This window comes from Pimephales promelas, chromosome 24, assembly GCF_988280905.1.
Source record: "Pimephales promelas chromosome 24, fPimPro1.hap1.1, whole genome shotgun sequence".
NCBI classification, from domain to species: Eukaryota; Metazoa; Chordata; class Actinopteri; order Cypriniformes; family Leuciscidae; genus Pimephales; species Pimephales promelas.
Genome location: NC_142792.1, coordinates 26,763,281 through 26,787,074, shown reverse-complemented (window position 1 = coordinate 26,787,074; position 23,794 = coordinate 26,763,281). Strand labels below are relative to the sequence as shown.

The window sequence follows — 23,794 nt, the reverse complement described above, 5'->3', positions numbered from 1 at the left end:
CAAGCTAATCGAGGTCTTCAAGATTACTAGAGGTGCGTTCCATTCGACAGGGTCCCTACGCAGTGTTCACTGCTCCCTACTCCCTGAACACGGTATATCAGTTGAAGTGGACTTCACTGACTTTCTGTGAAGTGATGTATCGATGTTCCCTTATTCCCTATGCCGTTTGCAGTGCCCTTCGAACTGAAAATGTTCATTCCCTTCGAATTGGAATCTCACTTAAGATGGCGAAATACCCTGTGAAGTCCACTTCGCAGTCCACTTACGGTTGAATGGAACGCACCTTAGAAGTTACAGGCAGGTGAGTTTTTCAGGGTTGGAGCTAAGTCTCCCGGACTGTGACCCTCCAGGACCGAAGCTGCCATCCCTGAATAAGACAATACCGATAAGATCAAAGGCAGACCATATAATAATGTCTAATACTTATAGAAGAAGGATTTTTTACTTTTCAGTATGTATCTGTTATTTCATAGCAGGATTTATGTTAGGTAGAACTATTTTTGTAAATCAATTTTCAATAAAGGAAATCTGAGAGTTTAATAAAAGATGATTTTAATAAAGATAATGACATGTTAACCAGATTTACATGATTTTAAACTATTTTACTTTAAGTTTTCCATTCAGACCATCATTGTAATCCTTTAGAGGCCCTTTTATTTAATGCACTTTAAGTTGAAATTTGACCTTTTGTTCTGGAGGAAAACTGAGATGGAATAGGATAGACATATTGTGATGAGATGCTCTCAGAGATTTAGATTAGAGTGTTTTTAGTCTAATCAGATCATTTAAGTCCATTAACTCTCTCTCTCTGACTGACATATATATTAAACCACACATTTATTTTTATATACACATTTTCAATGAGTGTGGAATATTTAAACATTCTTTCCAATCTTTTTATCTCTTGATCTCTTTATCCTTAATTGAGAAAATGACAAAATGACAGATGCCTCTATTTTTATCTCATATTAATTTGGGATTTTTTTAAGCGTGTGAACAGGACTTTTATTCTGGTATGTTAGTAATACGTCATAAGGCTGCGCCGGCTCCTCGTCTGTGATTCTTCTGAAGAGAGGTTTGTGTGTATAATCCTTAAAAGTGTTTGAACCAATACAAGCTGTTCGTATAATTAAGTAGAGAACTTAAAATAGAACTTATTATTTTCGAATGAAACATGTAATAGCATTAATGAGTATTGTTTTGTAAGAGTGAAGCGGATGAATAACAGAAAAGCTGCGTCTCAGTTTGCAGTTTCAGTTTATTGGATAAATGAATTCAGTCTCTATAGCCAGGTTTCCATCCAAGGATTTTTTTGCGAAAAACATTTTGTGCTTCAAAATCTTTATGTAGGCTACATTGGTGACGGAAATGCCATTTATCGATTACATTTCTCTAGTGTCGGCACTTCTTTTTCCATTTAACTTTGGCACATTACATTCTATATCGATACTTCAAATGTCAGCAGTAGTTTGGGAACACTGAAGTTATCTTAAACTTCATTTATCGTTATTTTTTAAACGTTTTTTTCCCTTGATTAGGCCACAAATGAATATGAAAATTAATGAAATTAAAATGTGAAGTTGTTTTAGTGACAACATGGATATTTGAGTTATCTCAAGTTTAAGCTGGGAATGTTATTCAAACTAAATCAATTGCACAATATTTTTACAGTGAATAGGCAGTTGTTTCTCAAATTTTTAAAATAATAGGTCTATTACTAAGCATTAAGAGGCTCGACATTAAGCCTTGTCATGTGTAAATCGGTCATTCACTTATACGAGTAAAAAAAAAATTGCTTGTATGGATTTTTTTTTTGGGTGGTGTAAATTTAATTCATTCGGAAGCAATATTTAATTTACTTTTATGTGTTTTTTCCCCTGAGGGCTTTTTACAAAAAGGGCTCCAGCACTTATATTTTAGTGGTAAGCGTGGTACATGTTGCTGGTACTCTGAGGCCAACCGAAACATCGAATCAGGCTGTTAATTAATTGTACATCACATGTTCCAAGCTTTTATAAGCTGTATGAACTGAACGGATCATTGATCTGCGCAATATGACTGACTGAAGCCCAATCGTTTAATTTTGTAAGAGTGGTGCATGAATAAGGCACGTTCACCAGTGCGTGCCAAAAGTGTAATTAAAATTTGCACGAGTCGTTCCTATGTGGCACTTACGATAAAATGGTGCAACATTTAAAATGTTTAATTTATTACATGTAATAAACAAAATTCAATAATATAAAGAATAGCTAAACAAATATTCTTAATTTGTAATTTTTGTAGTGCTAGTTTTGAGTGTTTTTAGTGTAATTAGGTGAATTAAGTCCATTAACTCTCTCCCTGACTCTCTTACCAGTGAATAGAACTGCATCTAGATCTGATTGAGACGCTCTCAGAGATTTAGTTTGCATTTATTTTTTTTACTTTTATTTTTTTCTCATCTAAAACAGGACAGAACACACAGAAAAACTCCTGATGAAGCAAGAGAGATCCATGTGACTATTTTAAAGATGGCATTTATTAAAGAGGAGAGTGAAGAAGTGAAGATTGAAGAAACATTTAAAGTCAAACATGAAGTCACTGAGGAACACACAGGTTGGTTTCATTCTCACAGCTGAACTCAGTCATTTGATCTTTATTGAAAAGTTGAGCTCTACAGAAATGAATGATATTTTTGAAGAACCACTAAGATAAAATTTAAATTCTATTCTATAACATGTTGAATGAAATCTTATCTGTCACAGAAATCTTATACAGCGTGTCTATTCGCACAGGGATAGTATTACCTGAGGTAATTTTTCAGGACTTTTTTACAGAAGGTAAAAGTCGCTGTAGTCTTTACTGACATTGTCCGTAATGTTTACTGAGATGCACCTTTAGACAGGACTAAAATCACTAAGAAGATCTGCTAATTATTACTTTACCCCACCTCTCCATGTTAAACTAGTCCCGTCCAAATAGGGCTATTAAAAAAAAAAGGTAAGTAATTGGTAAGATTTTTTTTCTCAGCATCAAGAAATATAGAGCTGCATATCATCAGCATAGCAATGAAAACTGATGCCATGCTTCCTAATGATATCTCCTAATTGTAGCATTTACAGAGTGAATAGCAGCGGTCCTAGTACTGAGCCTTGTGGTACACCATACTGAACTTTTGATCGATAAGACATCTCTTCATTTACTGCTACAAACTGATAACAATCGTAAGTATGAATTCACCTTTGGCTAAGCCACGCCCTAGAATGTAGATTGACCAATCACAGCGCAGCCAAGAACGAGCTCCCACAGAGGTCCGACACTTTTTCACAGCGCTCCGTTGACTTTCAACACAGGCGCGTCATATTTTTGTTCTCGGCAGGCTATTACCGTCGTAATTTTATCAAAAATATGGTTAAACGTTGTGCCTCGGGCATTTGTAACACAGATACGCGTTTCCCAGAGAGGTTGGAGGGGGTGTCCGTTTTTTCCCTTCCCAAAACCAAAGTAAAATCCTGACAAGTGTCGTCTTTGGATTAACGCTAAATCTGTGTGGACGTCCTCAGTCAACTAAACCCCGCAAAGATCAACAAGCACATCTTTTTTTACTTCTAACCTTACTGTGAGTGTGAAGTTATATTAGTTAGACCATTTTATAATGTTTTAGGTTATGATTTCAGTTCTCATACCGGTTGTTGATACGCTAGCACACGCTGCTAATAAATACAACGTCATACTCGTGTAACGTTAGTCCATTTGCTTTGTAATAACGATTATAGAAGTGAATAGAGACCTACCCAGCTTTGCATGGACAGTGTTGCTCCCTGATATTGTTAATCCCAGCCTTCGTCTCGATTAGTAGGATATGCGGTGGTTCATTTTTTGACTGTGACCAGTAACGTTATGCTTTTTCCTCTATTTTGGATGCCTTGTTTTTTGCGTTTCACCTGTATGTCTTGAAAATAGCCTTCGAACGCATATGCAGCCCCTTTTGCCTACTTCTATCGGGCACTTTATTTGCTGCTTTATAAAAGTTTGATAACATTTCAGCAGGAAGAGCTGTCACTGCAAAAGCCATGCAGAGCGCAGATGAAGTTTGACGGATGTAGCAACAGTAACTAAGGGGGGCGGGGCTTAGCCAAAGGTGAATTGTACCATGCAAATTTAATTCCACTAATGCCAACATCATCATCATCATCATCATCATCATACTCATAAAAATAAAATCTATTCAAATGAATGTTGTGGGTATTCTCAAATGCAGCACTAAGATCGAGTAACACTGATAGAGAGATACAGCCACGATCGGATGATAAGAGAAAATCATTTGTGACTCTAATGAGAGCTGTCTCAGTACTGTGACACTGTCTAAATCCTGACTGGTACTCCTCGCAGATAACATTAATTTTTTTTTTTTTTTTTGCAAAAAGATATGAAGTTGTGAGGAGATTGCCTTTTCTAGCATAATTGACAGAAAGGGTAGATTTAGGATTCGTCCAGTAATTGACATTCTTTAGGATCAAGTTGCATTTTTTAATAAGAGGTTTAATATTAGACAACTTGGATAAAGGGGTCATATAATGGTACATGCACTTTTACAAGTTGATTGTACTGCAATGTGTGTTGTCAGTGCCTGTACACAACCATCATTTAATGATAAAAGTCCATCCAGTGTTTTTGCTTTAATCTCCTTGTATGTATTCCTCTGTCTCAAATCGAGCCGTTTCACCATGTGGCGTCACACAGCGCGTGACACCCCTCCCACGGTTGTTGATTGACAGCAGTGTTTCAACACAGACCCGCCCTGAGCAAGCTGTCATCATAGTCCGTCGTTGATACGCTGGAGCAGAATGGCGTCTAAGCGATTGTGTTGTTCTGTTCTTGGGTGAAATAACGAACATAGAAATAATTTGGATGTTCCTAAATTTGAACCGCTGAAAAGTTTTGCTTACGATGAGAATATTCCCCACGATCAACGTCAATACTTTCATGTTTGCGCAAATAATTTCTCTTAGAGTTCTTTATAAACAAGGGTCAGTATAAAGCTGGTTTTGCTAAGAAGCTGCTCCTGAAAAAAATAATCAAATGCACATTGACGGATCTTCTTCCGACTGTTCTCCAAATTGTAATCAAATGTACATTTTTGCAGCATGTTTAAATGGTAAACTAAGAAAGGAAAAGGCATTCTTTTTTAAGACGAGTTTGCACGCCACTGTGAATACACTCAAATTACCGCAGGATGGCAAGTCTTCTACTGTTCGTAGACAGTATGGCTATTACCTGTGAAAGAAGAGTGTTGAAGAAAGGTATAGCTATTAATAAAGATACGTCACATCCTTACACCGGGCATACGAGGTGTTGCCATCAGGGAGAAGGTTTAGGTTACCTTATTTCCAGATAAATCGAGCCAGTAAATCATTCTTTCCAACTAGCATCACTTTGATGAACAAGAAGTTACCTGTAGGATTGCACTTTACATAGCACTATTTAGCACTTTAATTAGGTTTCTCTGAGTCTTCTGTCCTGATGCTGTCATGTAAAATTGTCTTTGTATAAGTGTATCAGACGTACTGTAGGTGCAGACTGTAACTTAATCTAGGTCGATTTCATAAACTGTGAACAATGGTATATTATGTAATGTATAAATTAAATATATATTTCCAAAAAAAAGGGCTAATGTCTTTCTTGCTATCGTGGCGAACTGAATGAGATGAAATCAAATGTATCATCCTGTGGAATCATTCATTCACAGACGGCATACAAAGATGTTCAACTAATAAAGATCGCTGGCCAACAATATGATGCATTTGCAGATTTGGTTTCACTTGACTATAGACCTTTTTGTAGCCCTGCCCTTTTTCAGCGTTGCGCTCGTTGTCTTTTGACTTCCGGTGCAGACTGATCTCATGAAGTAGTGAATGCCAAAGGTCCAACCATGTAAATAAAGGTGACGATACTATGGTCGATACTGTAGAATCAGTTTGAGGCAGAATCAGACCGAGAAAGCAGTGATAAAGAGAGTCAAGCAGAACCTCACCACACACGGATCTTACTAAACGTTTCTGAATGATAATTTGCTACAACTTTATACACGTTTGTTTTACACAATAGCATCTGACTGCCAACAATAGCATAGCAACTGACTGGCTACTAACGTTATACTCAAACAGCGTGGCATTAGTTTACGTTCTTGATCAAATTGAAAATAACGTCATAAAGCCTATATACATGAAAAATACGTTTAAAACATTAGTACTTAGTGTAGGGGCGGCAGTGGCTCAGTGGTTCATGTAGGTTGTCTACAAACTGATAGGTTGGTGGTTCAATCCCCGGTTCCACCTGACCAAGTGTTGAGGTGTCCATGAGCAAGACACCTAACCCCAGCTGCTCCCGGCGAGCTGGATGGCGCCTTGTATGGCTGACACCGCCGTCAGTGTGTGAATGGGTGAATGTGAGGCAATATGTAAAGCGCTTTGGTGGCCATTAGGTCTATGAAAGTGCTATATCAGTGTTTCCCAACCCTGTTCCTGGCGGCACACCAACACTGCGTGTTTTCTTTGTCTCCCTTATCAAACACACCTGACTCAACCCATCAGCTCATAATCAGGTGGGTTAATGAGCTGATGGGTTGAATCGGGTGTGTTTGATTAGGGAGACAAAGAAAACACGCAGTGTTGGTGTGCCGCCAGGAACAGGGTTGGGAAACACTGTGCTATATAAATGCAGTCCATTTACTTATACAAAATTCAGGTTCATAATGATTGTACGCGTTTGTCGTAGACACAAAATACGTCTGGAATTAAACATGCAAATACATTTAAAATGATAAAGTCTTAGCCTACTTACAGGTTGTGTCCCAACACTGCTGCCTTTTGTTTTAAAGTTGAAACTTCTTCATGTTTTATGGCTCGTTTCCACTGAGTGGTACGGGCTTAAACTGGGCTCAATTTGTATTTCTCTTTTTTTGTCTTAGACCTGATGGCACTAAAAGAGGAGCGTCAAGAACTGAATGAAATGGAGGAGAAAGACCAGTGTGACAAACAGAATGGTCTTATTATTGAAGAAAAGTCATTTAGTTGCTCACAGACTGAATATACTTCACAAAAAGAAGCAAATAGAAGTTATTTGACCTGCCAACAGCAGCCTTTCACATGCCCTCAATGTGGGAGAGGTTTTACATATAAAACAACCTTTAATGCCCACATGCGAATTCATACCGGAGAACAGCCTTACACCTGTCCTACATGTGGAAGGAGTTTTAGACAAAAAACAACTTTTAATACCCACATGAGAGTTCACACTGGAGAGAAGCCGTTCACCTGCCAACAGTGTGGAAAGAGTTTCACTGAATTCACACTGGAGAGAAGCCTTTCACAGGTGATTAATGTGGAAATAGATCCTTGTAGAGTAAACCTTGATTCACATTTTTGATCAGTGTAAAAAAAAATTAGACCCCATTTTTGTTAATTTTGTGGGAAGTGTTTAACTTGGCACTAGAACATTTAGGCTACACTCATGCCGCAACTGAAGTTATAGGGATTGTAGTTGATCTATGATTCGTACTGGCCAGCTGCTCCCCAGATTGGAACGCATTGTGATTCGTGCATTACTTGCAAAGTTTAATGCATGTACTTATGATTTGTCACCTGTAATGAACCCAAAAAGTTGTCTCTTTTGGAGTTATGCATTCTAAAAATAAACTTGTTCTGTCGATCAGGATCTTTTGCTGGTTAAACGGTGCGATCGTAGTCAGCGCACACTTTAAATTTGCACATACTGGCATCGCATCTGGAGCTGACTACCAAAATACTGAAGTAACAGCAAGGAAGTTTGCATTCAAAGTCAAAGATATTGAGCAAATGTTTATAACCGGACCTGGAAATGATACAATGTAAATGATAGATTATACATAGAATTATATAAACTTTAAAATGCAATAGTCATTATTTCATTCAGTAAGAGAATGCATAAATTGTCAATCCGGATTTGAAAATGGCCACTGTTGGTGACCTCTAGAAGGTGGTTCCAGCTAGCAGTCTCAAAAGTAATTAATTATTGCAGCTTAACCCCCTCACACAAGTATTGTCACACAATCTTTCTTTTTTTTTTTTTAGATAGAATAGAAGAGAAAGTGTTCAGCTGTTTCTTGAAAGTGGCCACTGACTCCGCAGCTCTGGTTGAGTTAGGCAGATCATTCCACCAGCAGGGAACAGACATGGTAAAGTTCACTCTTAATAAGTGTAGATGGAAGTAACAACTTGATAAGAAACTTCTATAGTCACATTTCTAAACAAATTGTACACTGTTTTATTTTAATAAATATATTCCAGGGACATGTTAAACATATTTCTGTTTAATTTATATTAAATGATTAATAGTCAGACAGTAACTGTATCCTTTACATGCCCCTTTAATATAATGCATGTTAAATCAATTAAAGTTGCAATTCAATTTTATTTATTAAATAAAATGGGTATTATAAAAATGATTCAGTCTTAATTAATAAGTGAAACCACATATTTCATTTTGATCTACAATTTTTCTTATGAGTTTGGTATATTTAAACATTCTTACCAGTCTTTTATATTTGAAGACTTAAATAATATGAAGATACCCTTGATTGAGAAAATCACAAATGCTCTGTAACTGGTATTATAATTGTGATCACTTCACACTTGCTTACATTTAAATGAATTCATAATTATATCTTATCATGTGAATGTGTTTTCTGTACGCTTATTTCTAGGACTTTTATTTTGGCACGTTAGTATTACGTCATAAGGCTGCGCCATCTGTGATTCTGCTGGAGAGAGGTTTGTGTTTTTTAATCATTTAAAGTGTTTAAAACAATACAAGCTGTGAGTACAATTATATAGAGAACTGTGAGTTAAGTTAAATATTAAGGAATGCAACACTGTTGATTAAATAATAGCATTAATGAACTTCGTTTTTTAATGAGTAAAGCGCATGAGTAACAGAAAATCTGCGTCTCATTTCGCTCCCTGTCTGTCAGTTTAACGCAACTAAATGGTCACATGACCGAATTAGCCGTAATGTGTTCGTGGTGTTTCTCCCGTTAAAGCTCATTTTCTCTGTTGGTCAAAGGCGCGTTAATAAGCTGTTATTCATGTCATTAAATTATATCACTGTTTAGAACAGGTCATTTAAGTCCATTAACTCTCTCTCTGACTGACTCTCTTACCAGTGAACTGAACTACTGAACTAGATCTGATTGAGAGATTTAGTTTGCATTTATTTTTATTTTTTCTAATCTTAAACAGAACAGAGTGTACAAACATACAGAAAAACTCCTGATGAAGCGACAGAGATCCATGTGACACTATTATAAAGATGGCATTTATTAAAGAGGAGAGTGAAGACTTCAAGATTGGAGAAACATTCAGAGTCAAACATGAAGACACTGTGGAACACACAGGTTGGTTTCATTCTCAAAGCTGAACTCAGTCATTTGATCCTTATTGAAAAGCCCAGCTCTACAGTAGGGGTGTCACGATTTCGATATTAAATCGAAATCGATCGAAATTAATTCAATGGTATCGAAATCGAAATAAAAAATGGTATCGTCGATACTGCCACGCCCCATGTCGTGTCCGTGATGGAAAGTTCGGATCGTTTTACTGACTCTATTGTTCAATCTCGTTCATCAAAATTAACTAAACTTTTTTGCTAGTCATTTCAGGGGCTTTAAATGTTATACTATTAACATGCAAATTCCCCGAACATTAAGAAGATGTACATATTGAATGCAGTGAAAAATAATTTACAGAGAACATAATTACTTAACCTCCCGAGTCTTTTGTTCATTTGTCGCGTGACAGAGGCAATGAACAGATCGTTTATGATGAATGACTCATTCATGATGAACGACTCATCACAGTGCGGAAAACAAAACACCTGTTGAAAGGCTGCGAGTCCTCTAACTGACACATATGGCAACTATAGAAGACCCATCAACGGAACTTGAACACCCGGCTTCGCCGGTGTGAAGGTATCTTGGATTTGCAGTGCGGTATGTTGACAGCGTTCGCGTTGTCGACAAAACAGCCACAGTTTGCAAGCTCTGCTATGCCTATGTGCGTACCATATTCGTCCTCTGGCAACACGATTAAGGGCCGGTTCACATATCGCGTCTTTTGCGCGCTCAAGTTCGTTATTTCAAATGTAGGCGCACGGTATGCGCGCTCATAATGGAAGCGGTGCGGCGCGCTCTTTTTTTCCATGCGCGTCCGCGCCGCGTCGAGATAAAACATCTCAACTTTTCAGAATACCGCAAGCGCACCATACGCACACAATAGGTCATGTGACAAGAACCAACTGAAGCGCAACCGCCCTGGCGCTTTGCAAAATGAAGAATGCGGCGCACCCAGCGTTTTCTACGCGTTTTTAGGCGCTATATGTGAAACTGATAATAGCAGCTCTAAACAAAACAACATATCCCTCTTTAGGAAGAACATAAAATAATGAAAAATACAGTCATCATTCTCAGGGGATAAAAAGTAGTTATTTGTGTGGTATATGTTTTTTTTTATAACAGAATATAACTGTTCGGAAATAGTTTAAGATGCTTAATTATTCAGAGAAGACTAGTGTGGAGTCTATGGACATTGCTGTTTTATTGCTTTTGTTTGTTTTGTTGTGATTGTGAACATAAAGCTCATCTTCTGAGAAGACTGCAGTTACAAAAGCAAAGTAACCTGCCATTTAGTTTCTCTTAAGTTTCCAATTGACTTAATAAAGTTATTGTTACATTTATGATGTTACTTGTTTTTGTTGTATTTTAAATTTGGCAATGGTGTAGTGTACATTGTGAACAAATTTATATTGCATAATGCATAAATGTGTAGTCTAAAAATTGCATAGCAATCTGCGCTTTACATTTTTTTTTAAAATCGAGAATCGAATCGAATCGTGACCTTAGAATCGATAACTTAATCGAATCGAGGATTTGGAGAATCGTGACACCCCTACTCTACAGAGATGAATGATATTTTTGAAGAATCACTAAGTTTGGTTTTCTTCTGCGTAAAAGTTGTACCTCTTCCTGCTTTTGGGTACTTTTTTTTGTACCACCTCCGGCGAGGTTCTGAGCGAGCGAAGGCGGTACTAAAATGTCACGTGAAAACAATGCCGACTGCTGATTGGTTTAGAGAATCGTCACCATTCACTGACCATTCACTGAGCGTCATCATTACACGCGCCAAATGAAGTATCCAGAATAACCCCGCCATTTTTAAATAGTTTGGCCAGAGATAGTGTTGTGGCAAAAAAACTGTCAAACATCATCACTGCGTAGCACAGCAATTACACTGTGACGTGAGTGAGACGCCTTCAGGGAGACATGAGACAGCTCTTGTAGTCTTTTCAAGGTTCCTCTTCCCCCACTGTACCTTTCACCCACCTAGATAAGGCCCTTACTGCTGTTTAGTCTCTACTTAAGGACACAAACTGGAACTGAAATAAACTGACCAAAACTGGCCGTCCCTAAGGTCAGAGGTCCTGTCCCATATGTTCCTGAAACCTCACCCACAACCACGTAGACATTTATATTTTACTCATGGAATACGTTCAATGGAAACACATGTCTCAGACTACCTAGAAATCCTCACTAATGATTAAAATTTCCATAATAATAGTTACTAAATTAACTACTATTATTATGGCAACTCGGAAGAATACGCCGTGGTTGAACGAGGAGGTGCAGATTTTCCTTTGTTTGGTGGCCGAAGAGAGGATCCTGCGAGAGATTTATAGGTCAACGAGGAATGAAAGGCGTCGCTATGATGACCGGGTACTATTTGTGGCGGTACTGTCTGCAGTGGAAAACGGAACGAAAAGTGAGTTGAACCGAGTCGAGTCGGTACTGGTAATAAAAAAGCGCCATAAGAGCACAATTACATTCTATTCCAGAACATGTTCAATGAAATCTTATGTATCACATAAATCTTTTACAGCGGGTCGATTCGCACAGGATTAGTATTACCTAAGGTAATTTTTCAGGACTTTTTTACAGAAGGGAAAAAACTAAAATCCCTGAGAAGCTCTGCTTATTATTACTTTACGCCACCTCTCCATGTTAAACTAGTCCCGTCCGAATAAGGTTATAGACGCATTAACATTTAAAAGCTTGATTTTCATGACAGGGTATAGAAATCATGCAAACATTTAGGTGCAATTTGCAATGGTAACTGAACAATCTTCATATATGAATAAAAGCCTTGATCAAATATGTAATCATATACAGTGATTCCTAGGCTTTCATTGGATGGACCACATTTTTTTATTTTATTAAAAATATCTATATGACAGTAGGTGGTTCTTCCCTGTGGTATTGAAAATCGATACATTTCAAGGTATCGTATCAAAAAAGTAGTCTGCATTTCACGTGTAAAATTACGCGTCAGAACGATTGTCTGAAGCCCATATAGAATCACGATTTGCGCCACCTTGACGATCAGGTCATCATATTATATTAGCACGCACATCATTTGCTTCTCAGATTTCTCTGCCGAAAAAGGAAGCTTGTCAGCAGTGCGAGGAGTATGGCAGCGAACGCAGCGTCTCATGGGTTGCACCAGTAACCAGAGACATTCTCTTTCATAGGTTTACTCTACGCTGCATATTCAGTGGGAACGAAATACCAAACTCGCCAAGCTAAGAGCTGCATAGTACAAGACTTCCACAATGACCAGATAACTTTCTTGACTGGTTCAAGCAGACAAAACATGGGAACCTGTAACTTAGCCATGTCGATATTAGATTACCCTGGTTGTAATCTCTATTAATCTCCAGCATTATTACATTGTTTGATACAATATTGTTTTATTCGATATTAGGTAAATGTGAATTTTTTTATATTGGTTTATTTATTATTAACCATATGTAACTTGTATTTATATTGTTTAAAGATACAAGTTAAAATTGTGTCCAGTTTGGCCCTTTAAATAAAGGGGTATTATTTTTTGACAAAGTGTGTGCGGTTTCATTTTCTTAAGTACCGTTTCAAGAACCGTTTAAGCACCGGAACTTAAAAAATACAGAGTAGGCACTGGTATCGGATAAAACCCAAACGATACCCAACCCTAATCAGCTTTGCAATCCGTTAATTGGTAAGTTTTATCGTATCATCAGCATAGCAATGAAAACTGATGCCATGCTTCCTAATGATATCTCCTAATTGTAGCATATACAGAGTGAATAGCAGCGGTCCTAGTACTGAGCCTTGTGGTACACCATACTGAACTTGTGATCGATTAGACATCTCTTCATTTACTGCTACAAACTGATAACAATCATATAAATGATTTGAACCATGCTAATTTAATTCCACTAATGCCAACATCATCATCATCATACTCATAATAATAAAATCTATTCAAATGAATGTTGTGGAAATTCTCAAATGCAGCACTAAGATCGAGTAACACTGATCGAGCGATACAGCCATGATCGGATGATAAGAGAAAATCATTTGTGACTCTAATGAGAGCTGTCTCAGTACTGTGATCCTGTCTAAATCCTGACTGGTACTCCTCACAGAGACCATTAATGTTTTGTTTTTGTTTTTTGTAAAAAGACAAAGTTGTGAGGATTGCCTTTTCTAGCATAATTGACAGAAAGGGTAGATTCAGGATCGGCCAGTAATTGAGATTCTTTAGGATCAAGTTGCATTTTTTAATAAGAGGTTTAAAAGCGGGCATAGTAGCCATCCCCATCCAAGTTTCCTCACCGCAGCCACAATGTTAGCTCCGTTATCACTAGTGACACAAGCCAACCTCTTCTCATCCAGAGACCATTCTTTAAGAGCAGATTGCCGAGCCTCGGACAGGTTATCACTTGTGTGACTTTTTGGCATGTCTCCAAACACGTTGATTTCAGCTCCCAGTTGATGTTCAGGTAATGAATGGTCACGCTCATATAGGGCATCATATTAACGCTTGATCTGTTGTGAGAGAAAAATGGTCCGCGTCTTTTATCTCGCGAGTCATTCTATCTTTCATTTCCACATACTTCTCTGGTACTGCCTTTTTTGAAAAGTATTTTCTGTCAGGGGGGACATATTGCTTGGCTGGCTTCTCGACTAAGTTAAATGGTAAGTTTTCCTCCACCAGAAGCCTGGTCACGCTATCTGTCAGGGTTCGCCACCGATGGCTGTCGCGTTGGTACTTAGTCCCTTTAGCAAATGAGTCTGCGATCCCCACCTGTCGTCCCTGGCCTGAGGTTGTAGGCTGATCTTCAGACGAAGCACTTGTGGTGCTGCCAAGGGCAGCAAATGTTGCTGGATGATGGATACGGAGATGCGTCCTCAGGTTGGAAGTATTTGAGCGTGATACCGGTGTCATTTTGTGGCAAATTCTACAAATGGGCTCATTCAAATTGTTTGGAAGTCCCTTTTCGTCTGGTTCAAAGCCAAAATGTGCCCATATTGGCGAAGTGACATTTGGGTTTTTGCCACCAAGTTAGCCCTCTCTGGCATGTTTCGATGGAATAGTTGCCTATCACCTGCTATTGTCGGCTGCGCAGCTCAACCACGTGAGAGAATCGTGTTAAATAAGCACATGCAATTAAAAACTGAGGTCCTGCTTTGGGGCTATCACATATGCACCTGTATTTTAATGCTTTAGCAAAATAGAATTCAAATTATAGGCTACAAGCGACATTACACAGGTACTCTTACATACAGGCCTAATAGTCAATACGAATGGAATGCTATTATGTGTCATGAAACATTCCACTCCCCAACTCGCGAAAGGTCTGATTCTGGGCAAGTTTGTTTTTGTTTTTTGATAACTGAACTGAAGTTTGAACATTTTTAGTTGAGAGTTAACAATATTGTGAAGAGGTTTTGAGATTGCGTTTGACTCCTATCTTTGTAGCTTAGTGCTTTTAGTTTCTAACATATATATTGTTGCTTTGATACTGTTGATTTTCATGTATGTTGCTTTGTACCATTAAACTGGGCTCAATTTGTATTCCTCTTTTTTTGTCTTAGACCTGATGGCACTAAAAGAGGAGAGTCAAGAACTGAATGAAATGGGAGAGAAAGACCAGTGTGACAAACAGAATGATCTTATTAATGAAGAAAAGTCATTTAGTTGCTCACAGACTGAATATACTGCTCTAAAAGAAGCAAATGGAAGTCACTTGACCTGCCAACAATGTGGAAAAAGTTTCAACAGAAAAGGACATCTTAAAGTCCACATGAGAATTCACACTGGAGAGAAGCCTCACACCTGCAAAAAGTGTGGATTAAGTTTCACTCAAGAAGTAAGCCTCAACAGGCACGTTAGAATTCACACTGAAGAGAAACCTTTTACCTGCCAACAGTGTGGAAATAGTTTCAGTAGAGAGGGAAGCCTCAAAAGCCACATGAGAATTCACACTGGAGAGAAGCCTTACATATGCCATCAGTGTGAAAAACGTTTCACTCAAAAAGGACACCTTGAAAGCCACATGAGAAATCATACAGGAGAGAAGCCTTTTACCTGCAAACAGTGTGGAAACAGTTTTATTCAAAAAGGAAGCCTCGAAAGCCACTTGAGAATTCACACTGGAGAGAAGCCGTTCACCTGCAAACTGTGTGGAAATAGTTTCAGTAGGGAGGGAAGCCTCAAAAGCCACATGAGAATTCACACTGGAGAGAAGCCTTACATATGCCCTCAGTGTGGGAAACGTTTCACTCAAAAAGGACATCTTGAAAGCCACATGAGAAGTCACACCGGAGAGAAGCCTTTTACCTGCAAACTGTGTGGAAACAGTTTTATTCAAAAAGGAAGCCTCGAAAGTCACATGAGAATTCACACCGGAGAGAAGCCGTTCACCTGCAAACTGTGTGAAAATAGTTTCAATCGAAAAGCAAGCCTTAAAAGCCACATGCGAATTCACACCGGAGAGCAGCCTTTCACATGCCCTCAATGTGGAAAGAGTTTTACACATAAACCAACTTTTAATAACCACATGAGAATTCACACCGGAGAGAAGCCTTTCTGCTGCCAACTGTGTGGAAAGGGTTTCGTTCGAAAAGCAAGCCTTAAAAACCATGTGAGGACTCACACTGGAGAGCAGCCTTTCACATGCCCTCAATGTGGGAGAGGATTTACTTATAAAACAACCTTTAATGCCCACATGCGAATTCATACCGGAGAACAGCCTTATACCTGCCCTACATGTGGAAGGAGTTTTCGACAAAAACCAACCTTTAATGCCCACATGCGAATTCATACTGGAGAGCAGCCTTACACCTGTCCTACATGTGGAAAGAGTTTTAGACAAAAAACAACTTTTAATACCCACATGAGAGTTCACACTGGAGAGAAGCCGTTCACTTGCCAACAGTGTGGAAAGAGTTTCACTGCAAAAGGAAACCTTAAAAAACACATGAGAATTCACACTGGAGAGAAGCCTTTCACAGGAGATTAGTGTGGAAAGAGTTTTGCATGTAAAGTAAATCGTGATTCACGCTTTTCAGTGTAATAAAAAAATTAGACCCCATTTTGTTAATTTTGTGGGAAGTGTTTAACTTGGCACTAGAACATTTAGGCTACACTCATGCCGCAACTGAAGTTATAGGGATTGTAGTTGATCTATGATTCGTACTGGCCAGCTGCTCCCCAGATTGGAACGCATTGTGATTTATGCAGACTGATCTCATGAAGTAGCGTGTGTATGACACGCCAATTCGTATTTCCATTTTTGGCGTGCTATCAAGACGCATAATCGATTTTCAGCGTATTTATGAACGCCGTTGACTTAACGTTATTACTGTATACAAAAATATATGACTTACCTCAACCCCGTCCCTAAACCTAACCGTCACTGGAGTTAATGGCATTTATGACTGTTCCCTTACCATCGTAGGAAAAAAAAAATGACTTACCTCAACCCCGTCCCTAAACCTACCCGTCACTGGGGTTAATGGCATTTATGACTGTTCCCTTATCATCCTAGGAAAGAAAAACATAGCTCCCCAGATGTAGATCTACACTTTGCTTTGTTTTGGTCGGACATTTGACGGCGTGTACGGACACGCGGAATCACGCGGACTTTAATGGCGTAGACAAACACGCATACACGCGGATGCACGCGGATAGCTCAAAATGCGCCGAGATAACACGCCACTTGACTCGAAATTGGCGTGTATGTTTACGCAAAAGTCATGATGTCATGTTGGATTTATGCATTACTTGCAAAGTTTAATGCGTGTACTTTGAAGTCCTGTCAGTTTTAAGCATCAAGCCCAAGAAGACTGGAATTCACACGCTGTTTTCCATCGCATTCTCATCCCAAGGCGTCATATCTGACGCTTTTGCCAAAGCGTAGACCTCCAACGCACATGGCACCCTTTAGCGTCAATATAACATGCACAGAGTATGGGTAGGTTTAGTTCTGGGGTAGGGTTAGGGTTAGACCACTAGGAGGCGCCTTCTGGCCCATATATATCTGCGTCTCATAATGACGCTAAAGGGTGCCATGTGTGTTGGATGTCCACACACAGCACCTGAATGCCAAATTCAGTTCTCTTTCTCTTCTTTTTGAGCTTGGACACGTGCACACAAAATTAAGTCAAAATGCCCGTCTCTGCGAGTGTCCTTGTAAACAGTTGGTCATGTGTTGTAAACAACTGAAAAAGAAAATGGAGGCATATCATTATATTGGATCAGTGCATTTGTCTTAAAGTGACAGCAGCCTAATATTCACAGCTGTTTGGCACCAATGTTAGTCAAACATTTGTAGTCAAACATTTAACAAAGATACATTTTAATTTAATTTATACAGTAAAGTTATTTTATATTTTTTTTGTTTTTCCAATATCGTGCAGCACTACAAGACGGGCAACAAAATACTAGGCTCTTTGTCAATTGGATAAAGATGAATTGTCACCTGTAATAAAACCAAGTATTTTCACCATATGGAGGTCTGCTTTTGAATTTTGCCTTTAGGGCCCATTTTGTTCAGCCTAAATATAGCCCTGATCATCATAGCTAATTGAGTTTTTTAATATGGGATGTAAAGACTCCGTTCGGGTCTGATCAAGGGGAAATTTGCATATCATAATTAATAATTGATAATTAATAATTATTCATACAGATTTGGATCAGACCAGTCGTACATGTTAATAAATCCCTCTATGAGGGGAGGCTTATTAATTTTACCCATATGCATACTTGTGCATCCCCGCAATTAACCACAAATTAATTGTTATTAATTGCAAGGACCACGTTTTACAAGACAGGCAAAATCAATTAGCTCAATTAAGTTATAGAGCTTGTGAAAACAAATTCTGTGGCCACAAGAATTTAGCTTTCTTGCTCTGTAAACAAATACCCTTTTAGGTATGTTTAGTTCTGTAAAGCGTGTAGCTTGATCGACATTTCATTGACTCCTATTATGAGCAGACAGTAAATCAGTCAGAAATGAACATAATTGCATTTAATATATATGGCATTTACTACATTACAATGATACATGTATTTACAAACATTAAAACACAAACTAAGACGACGCAGGGCGTTTAGACAATGGATACGCATAAGTGAGTTGGAGGGAGAGAGAGAGTGAGAGAGAGGAGCTGTGTCCAGAGGCGTAGCAAGCTTTTGAAAAGTGTGGGGGATGGATGTGTCATTTAAATTTGGGCATGTTACGTAGACCCCTGTCCCTCTAGGGGGGTTCGGGGGCATGCTCCCCCGCAAGAAAATTTGGTACATTTTAAGGTTAAATGCATCAATTTGGAGCTCAAAATTAAGAGCTTGAACTGGATTCGACCCAGGCCTGTGCACATTGAACAACGAAAAAGCATTGACTTGTTGCTTACCTAAAGAGGGCTCAAACATCTTTATAGTTATGATATAGAGTCTGTCATTATATTCTATATTACGCTATCAAAATTACAATACTTTTGTCCTAATTTCTTCACTTGTAAGAAATAAACCCTTGAGCTTTTATTTAGGAGAAAACACAGAACACCATGCTGATCGTGTGAGCAAAGAGCGCGTTTTTTTTCTTTTTTTTTTTTTTTTTTCAAATCACGCAGCATTACAAACAGAATGCCTAACGCAAGTCTTGTACTGTTTATCCAAAAATACGAAATATAATAATGAAAACACTGGACATGTCAATAAAACATAAACATAACATCTTCCCAAACACATATCAAGCTTATTTAAAAACCTCGAAAGCATAAACACTCATTCAAAGTACCTGGAAAAGAGAGATGTAAACAACCATAAGTTCCCGCCTCCTCAGCACGAGCTGACCGATACATCTAACACATCAAGAGAGGCGGGACTTAAGGCAGAACAGCCAATCATCAGCCGGACACACTCAAAGCCGGTGTCATGTTTGAGAGGAGACAGCCGCAGCGAGCGCACACACACACACTGAGCGCCAGAGAGAAACGGAGGAGCGACTGTAGGAAGGCGTTTGTGTAAAACTGCGGAAAAACGGCAGAAAAAGTGCGGGTGTTGAACACTCTCACCGAGAAAAGTGTGGGTGTTAAAACACCCACATCCCCCACGGTTGCGACGCCCCTGGCTGTGTCCCAATGTGAAGGCTGCGTACTTCGAAGGCTGTAGACTTCGAAGGATGCAGCCTATTTGGCCTTCGAAGGACGCTTCATGTAGCCTTCGTGGGATTTCCTAATTGCGCAACCAGGTGTTCCCTATTACTGCTCCTGGCGCCAAGCAATGGAGCGAGAGTACTGCCACCCTGATCATTCATTTAATGAAACTGAGTAAACAGCTATGGAGACAGGCTATTGTCATTTTGTTGTTTAATATTTTACTGAAAATTTTATGTTTTATATTTTCCTGTCTTTAAATGAGGGGCAATATATATAAAATCACATAATTTCAATTCACATAGGCTAACCACTAAAAAAAATTTTCAAGTCATGTGTTTTTGGCTCAAGAGTTGGCCAGAGCTGGTTTAATGCTAGAGGCTGCGTCCTGAATAGTCAGATTACACTGTAAACTGTTCAAATATTGGATGTTAACCTACGTAAATATTGTAATGAAATAGCCTAAAAAATAATAATGATAAAACATAGGCACATATATAGCCTATATTCAAATGTTAATCGTACCTTGATGCGATTTTGTAGGGTTTTCTTTTTATTGTCTAAATGGTCCATGGTGAATATATTTATACAGGCTGTCAATCCTATTTGAATATTTTAAACCAAATATAAAAAGTCCAGTGCAAACGTCGTTACTCCCGCTCGTCGTCGTCAGCTGTCAGTCACAGTTGCTAGGCGACAAGAACAATCCTCCGCAGGCTAGACCGGTCCGAGCGCTTCAGGTGCGCACTTTGATATGGGACGAAGTTGAAGTTAGCAACAATTTGTTAATATTGTGACAATGGACCAACAATTTGTTACTTTAATTTTTAAAATAACCAGTGGGAGTCTGGGAGAATGTAAGGAACTTAATACTGCGATAGTATTCATGTACAAATGTGAAGTAGCCTACTTTTTTCCCTCACAGGACAACAACACTACACATTTTACATTAAACGACACAAAACAAAAATATATTATAGTTTAAATGCATCAACCTTGCAAACACTCAGAGACCCTTACAAAAATAAACAAATATCCAGAGCCATGAATTCTCTTTTGTGTACACATTTAAAGTTGCATAAAATAATGAAATAATGAATAATAAAGAAATACAATGTACAAGAAATACAATACAAGGCTATAAAAGACGTTTTCGCATTTCCACTTGACAAAACCATGCAATGCTGACGAATGAGTTAAGATGAATAAGAAGAAGAAAAAAACGAGAAAAACAAAACAAAAAAACTTTTGGCTGTTAACACTGGTTTCTCTGGCTATTTGAGTAAATAAAAACATAATACTTTTACATTTAAATGTGAATGTGCCGTCCACCACTGAACTCTCGGCCACCCTTTTTTTTAAATAAAAATGCTGTCGTCACCCGCGCAATGATTTATGGGGTAGGATCGGGTAGGATAGTCCGCGAAGTGTCCATTTATGTATCCTTCCTTTCACGGGGAAACGAAGGGTGCATTTGGCGTCGCTTTTGAATTAGGTAAGCCTTCGTCGCGCTGCAATGACGCAACCGGCCTTCGAATACGGCCTTCAGAGGATGCATAACTGAATTGGGACAGCCTTCATCCCACCGCGATGACGCAATCGGCCTTTAAATGTGGCCTTCGCGGATGCAGCCTTTGAATTGGGACGTCCTTCGTCGCGCGGCTGTGACGCAATCGGCCTTCAAATACGGCCTTCGGAGGATGCAGCCTTCACATTGGGACACAGCTAGTGAGTTATGTTCACCAAAACAGTCAGTTAACCTTTCTGAACACCACGGAAACACTTTCTTAATGCTTTTTAGAAGCTCTAAAAGAAGGTATACTTGCAGAGCATATTTGGTCTGTGTGAGTCGCGGACTCGTTGCTCGGCCTGTTCGGGCCGCGTGTTGACTGGAGGTGCTGTCCTGCGTGCACGCGTCACGTGGAGCGCGGCTGCAGCGTTTTTGCACAGCCCGTCCCGGCGCGTGCATGGTCGGTTGCTTGCGCGTGGCTCCTTTGTTCCGTGGGGAGTCACGTGGCGTTCGTTGGCATTCAGCACGAATGTTTGAAAGGCTTAAAGTCTTTGAGGTGACGTTACCCGAGGAAACAGTTCGGCAAAGTCCACTTCCTTTCCTGGGAGACGAACTTGGTAGTCCATTTGAGGAAAAGACGAAACTTTTAGACGAACAAAAGGAAAGATCCATGGTTGGATCAGAGTCCCGTGAGGTTTACATGCTGAAGGAGCGCTGGAAAGTTCAGAAGAGAGTGGGCGGAGCCGCGCTCCCACATTTATCACCTTGGAGAAGTCCATCCCCTTCCTGTTGGCTGGAGCCAATCGGAGAGTGGATGTTGCACGCGGGAAGCCTTCTTTTATGGTCCTTTGTTCTCTAAAGGGATGCACGTGGGCATGTGTGGGAGGTGTAAGGAAAGCTTCAATGAAGAAACTGTGAGCACATTCAACGCACTACCAGTTGCGTTGCCTAGCCAAAAGTCCTTACAGGGACGTCACAAGCCTTACATGAGGGAAAGATGACAAGGTTAAAAGCCCACTCACCACGACAAGGTGCAGGCCAGGAGTGGGAACATATAACACAGGACAAACACAAGAAGCTACAAAACTACGGGGACAAGACATCGACGAGACAGTCGAGAACATACGACCGATACAACACTGGGAAAGCAATATGAAAACTGAGGGACAACCTTATATATAAACATTTCACCCAGCCCTAATGAAATTTGGATTTAAAGCAATTTTTATAACATAACATAAAATACTATATAAATGTATTACCATAACACTTCATGTTTAGTGATGAATGTATCCAGTAGTTGGTTGTCATAGTTTTTAACAATACAAGTGAGGACATTTGGTTCTCGGGGTTTCCGTGGATCCTTAAAAAGTTTAAATTAGATTTTTAAAATTTAAGGCCATAAAAGGGTCTTATTTTTACTTATTTTTATGGCAATGGCGTTGGCAATTTGACTAGACATATCTATGTTATGTTATGTTTATTTAAATATTTAAATATTAAATTAAAAAAAACAATCTCATAGCTTCATTTATGCAATTGTAAATGCAGTGTAACTTCATATTGCAGGGCATGCATTCACATGGATCCGGTGTTTCACTACTTATCTCCCTCTCAATGATGATGGAGTTCTTCAGTCTTGACTCGATCTCCACAATTCACTCACTTTCCATCCTTTTTAATGTTTTCGACTCATGTTCACACAATCACCGTTGCACCCTCAATCCAGCCGAATCCTCACAGCCTTTACCAGATATCTCCGCGAATCTATGTCAATGCCAAAGAAACGATTACTCCCGGGGGAGCACCACACTCGACTGTCTCTTCCCTATTCTCTTATACACTCCATTTGTCTATATTGCCCTATCGCAGAGCCCCGCGCACACTCTCCACACCTGATGCTGATCTGTCATCAGCAGCCGCTGTCATGGCGACAGATACAGAACCGGAACCGGCTCTGTGTTTCGGTCATGCCGTTCCGGGAGGAACACAATTTCAGCGGGACTTAGTTCCGCTTCAGTTTGTCACCTCGTGACATAATCATTTCTGTAACACATTTTCCTTCACATTTTCACACGTATAAAACGGCAAAATGCGTGTTTAAATGATATGTTACAACTAGTGAAGGTAATAGCAAATGTAAATTATATTATTGAATTTGAATGATCATTTTGCTCCAAACGTTGCATTTGTTAAGGAAAATGTTGAAATACACTGCCATTTTACAATTCAAATTGGAATATTGAATATTAAAACGTCTATACTTTTGGCTTTGTCCACCCCAGAAGTTAACCCATTCAGACCCTGTGTCCATTACAATGGAAATCACATGTCAGCCCCCCTTTTTTTAACTTCTGGAGTATTTCACAATGGACAAAAATGGAGCAAAAAATGCAAAAATGGAGGCTCTAAACCCTTCCAGAGCTGAGATATTGAGATCCCACGTACTGTAGCATTTATGCCATTATAAATATCTCAATATTTCAGCTCTGGAAGGGTCTAGAGCCTCCATTTTTGGCCCTCTATCAGAATCCAGAGTTTCAAAAAGATTGGAGAAACTTATTTTTTTGCACGAAAAAAAAAAAACAAAAACGACAGGGGTAACACTGTCGTTTCTTTTTCGGGTCGAATTTTTGAGTTTCGATATCTCAGCTCTGGAAGGGTCTAGAGCCTCCATTTTTGCACTCAGGTTTAAGTCTCATGGCCCTCTATCAGAATCCAGAGTTTTGAGAAGA

General features: G+C 39.1%; 2 protein-coding genes across 3 annotated transcripts; both read left to right on the top strand.

Moving 5' to 3' along the window:
* Positions 1–1,024: 1,024 nt before the first annotated feature.
* On the top strand, positions 1,025–7,689 carry LOC120480191 (uncharacterized). 2 transcript variants are annotated; one of them, XM_089126969.1, is made up of 3 exons: positions 1,025–1,075; positions 2,451–2,595; positions 6,950–7,689. In XM_089126969.1, the coding sequence occupies exons 2-3, from the start codon at positions 2,511–2,513 to the stop codon at positions 7,405–7,407; spliced, it is 543 nt and encodes a 180-aa protein (XP_088983095.1). In that variant the 5' UTR covers positions 1,025–1,075; positions 2,451–2,510; the 3' UTR covers positions 7,408–7,689. The 2 variants fall into 2 exon arrangements, with proteins under 2 accessions (XP_088983095.1, XP_088983096.1); XM_089126970.1 differs by lacking the exon at positions 1,025–1,075 and having other exon boundaries at positions 1,427–2,595.
* Positions 7,690–8,722: 1,033 nt separating this feature from the next.
* LOC120480182 (uncharacterized) lies at positions 8,723–22,583 on the top strand. Its single transcript, XM_089126911.1, has 3 exons — positions 8,723–8,789; positions 9,258–9,412; positions 14,987–22,583. The coding sequence occupies exons 2-3, from the start codon at positions 9,328–9,330 to the stop codon at positions 16,411–16,413; spliced, it is 1,512 nt and encodes a 503-aa protein (XP_088983037.1). The 5' UTR covers positions 8,723–8,789; positions 9,258–9,327; the 3' UTR covers positions 16,414–22,583.
* The last annotated feature ends 1,211 nt before the right edge of the window (positions 22,584–23,794 follow it).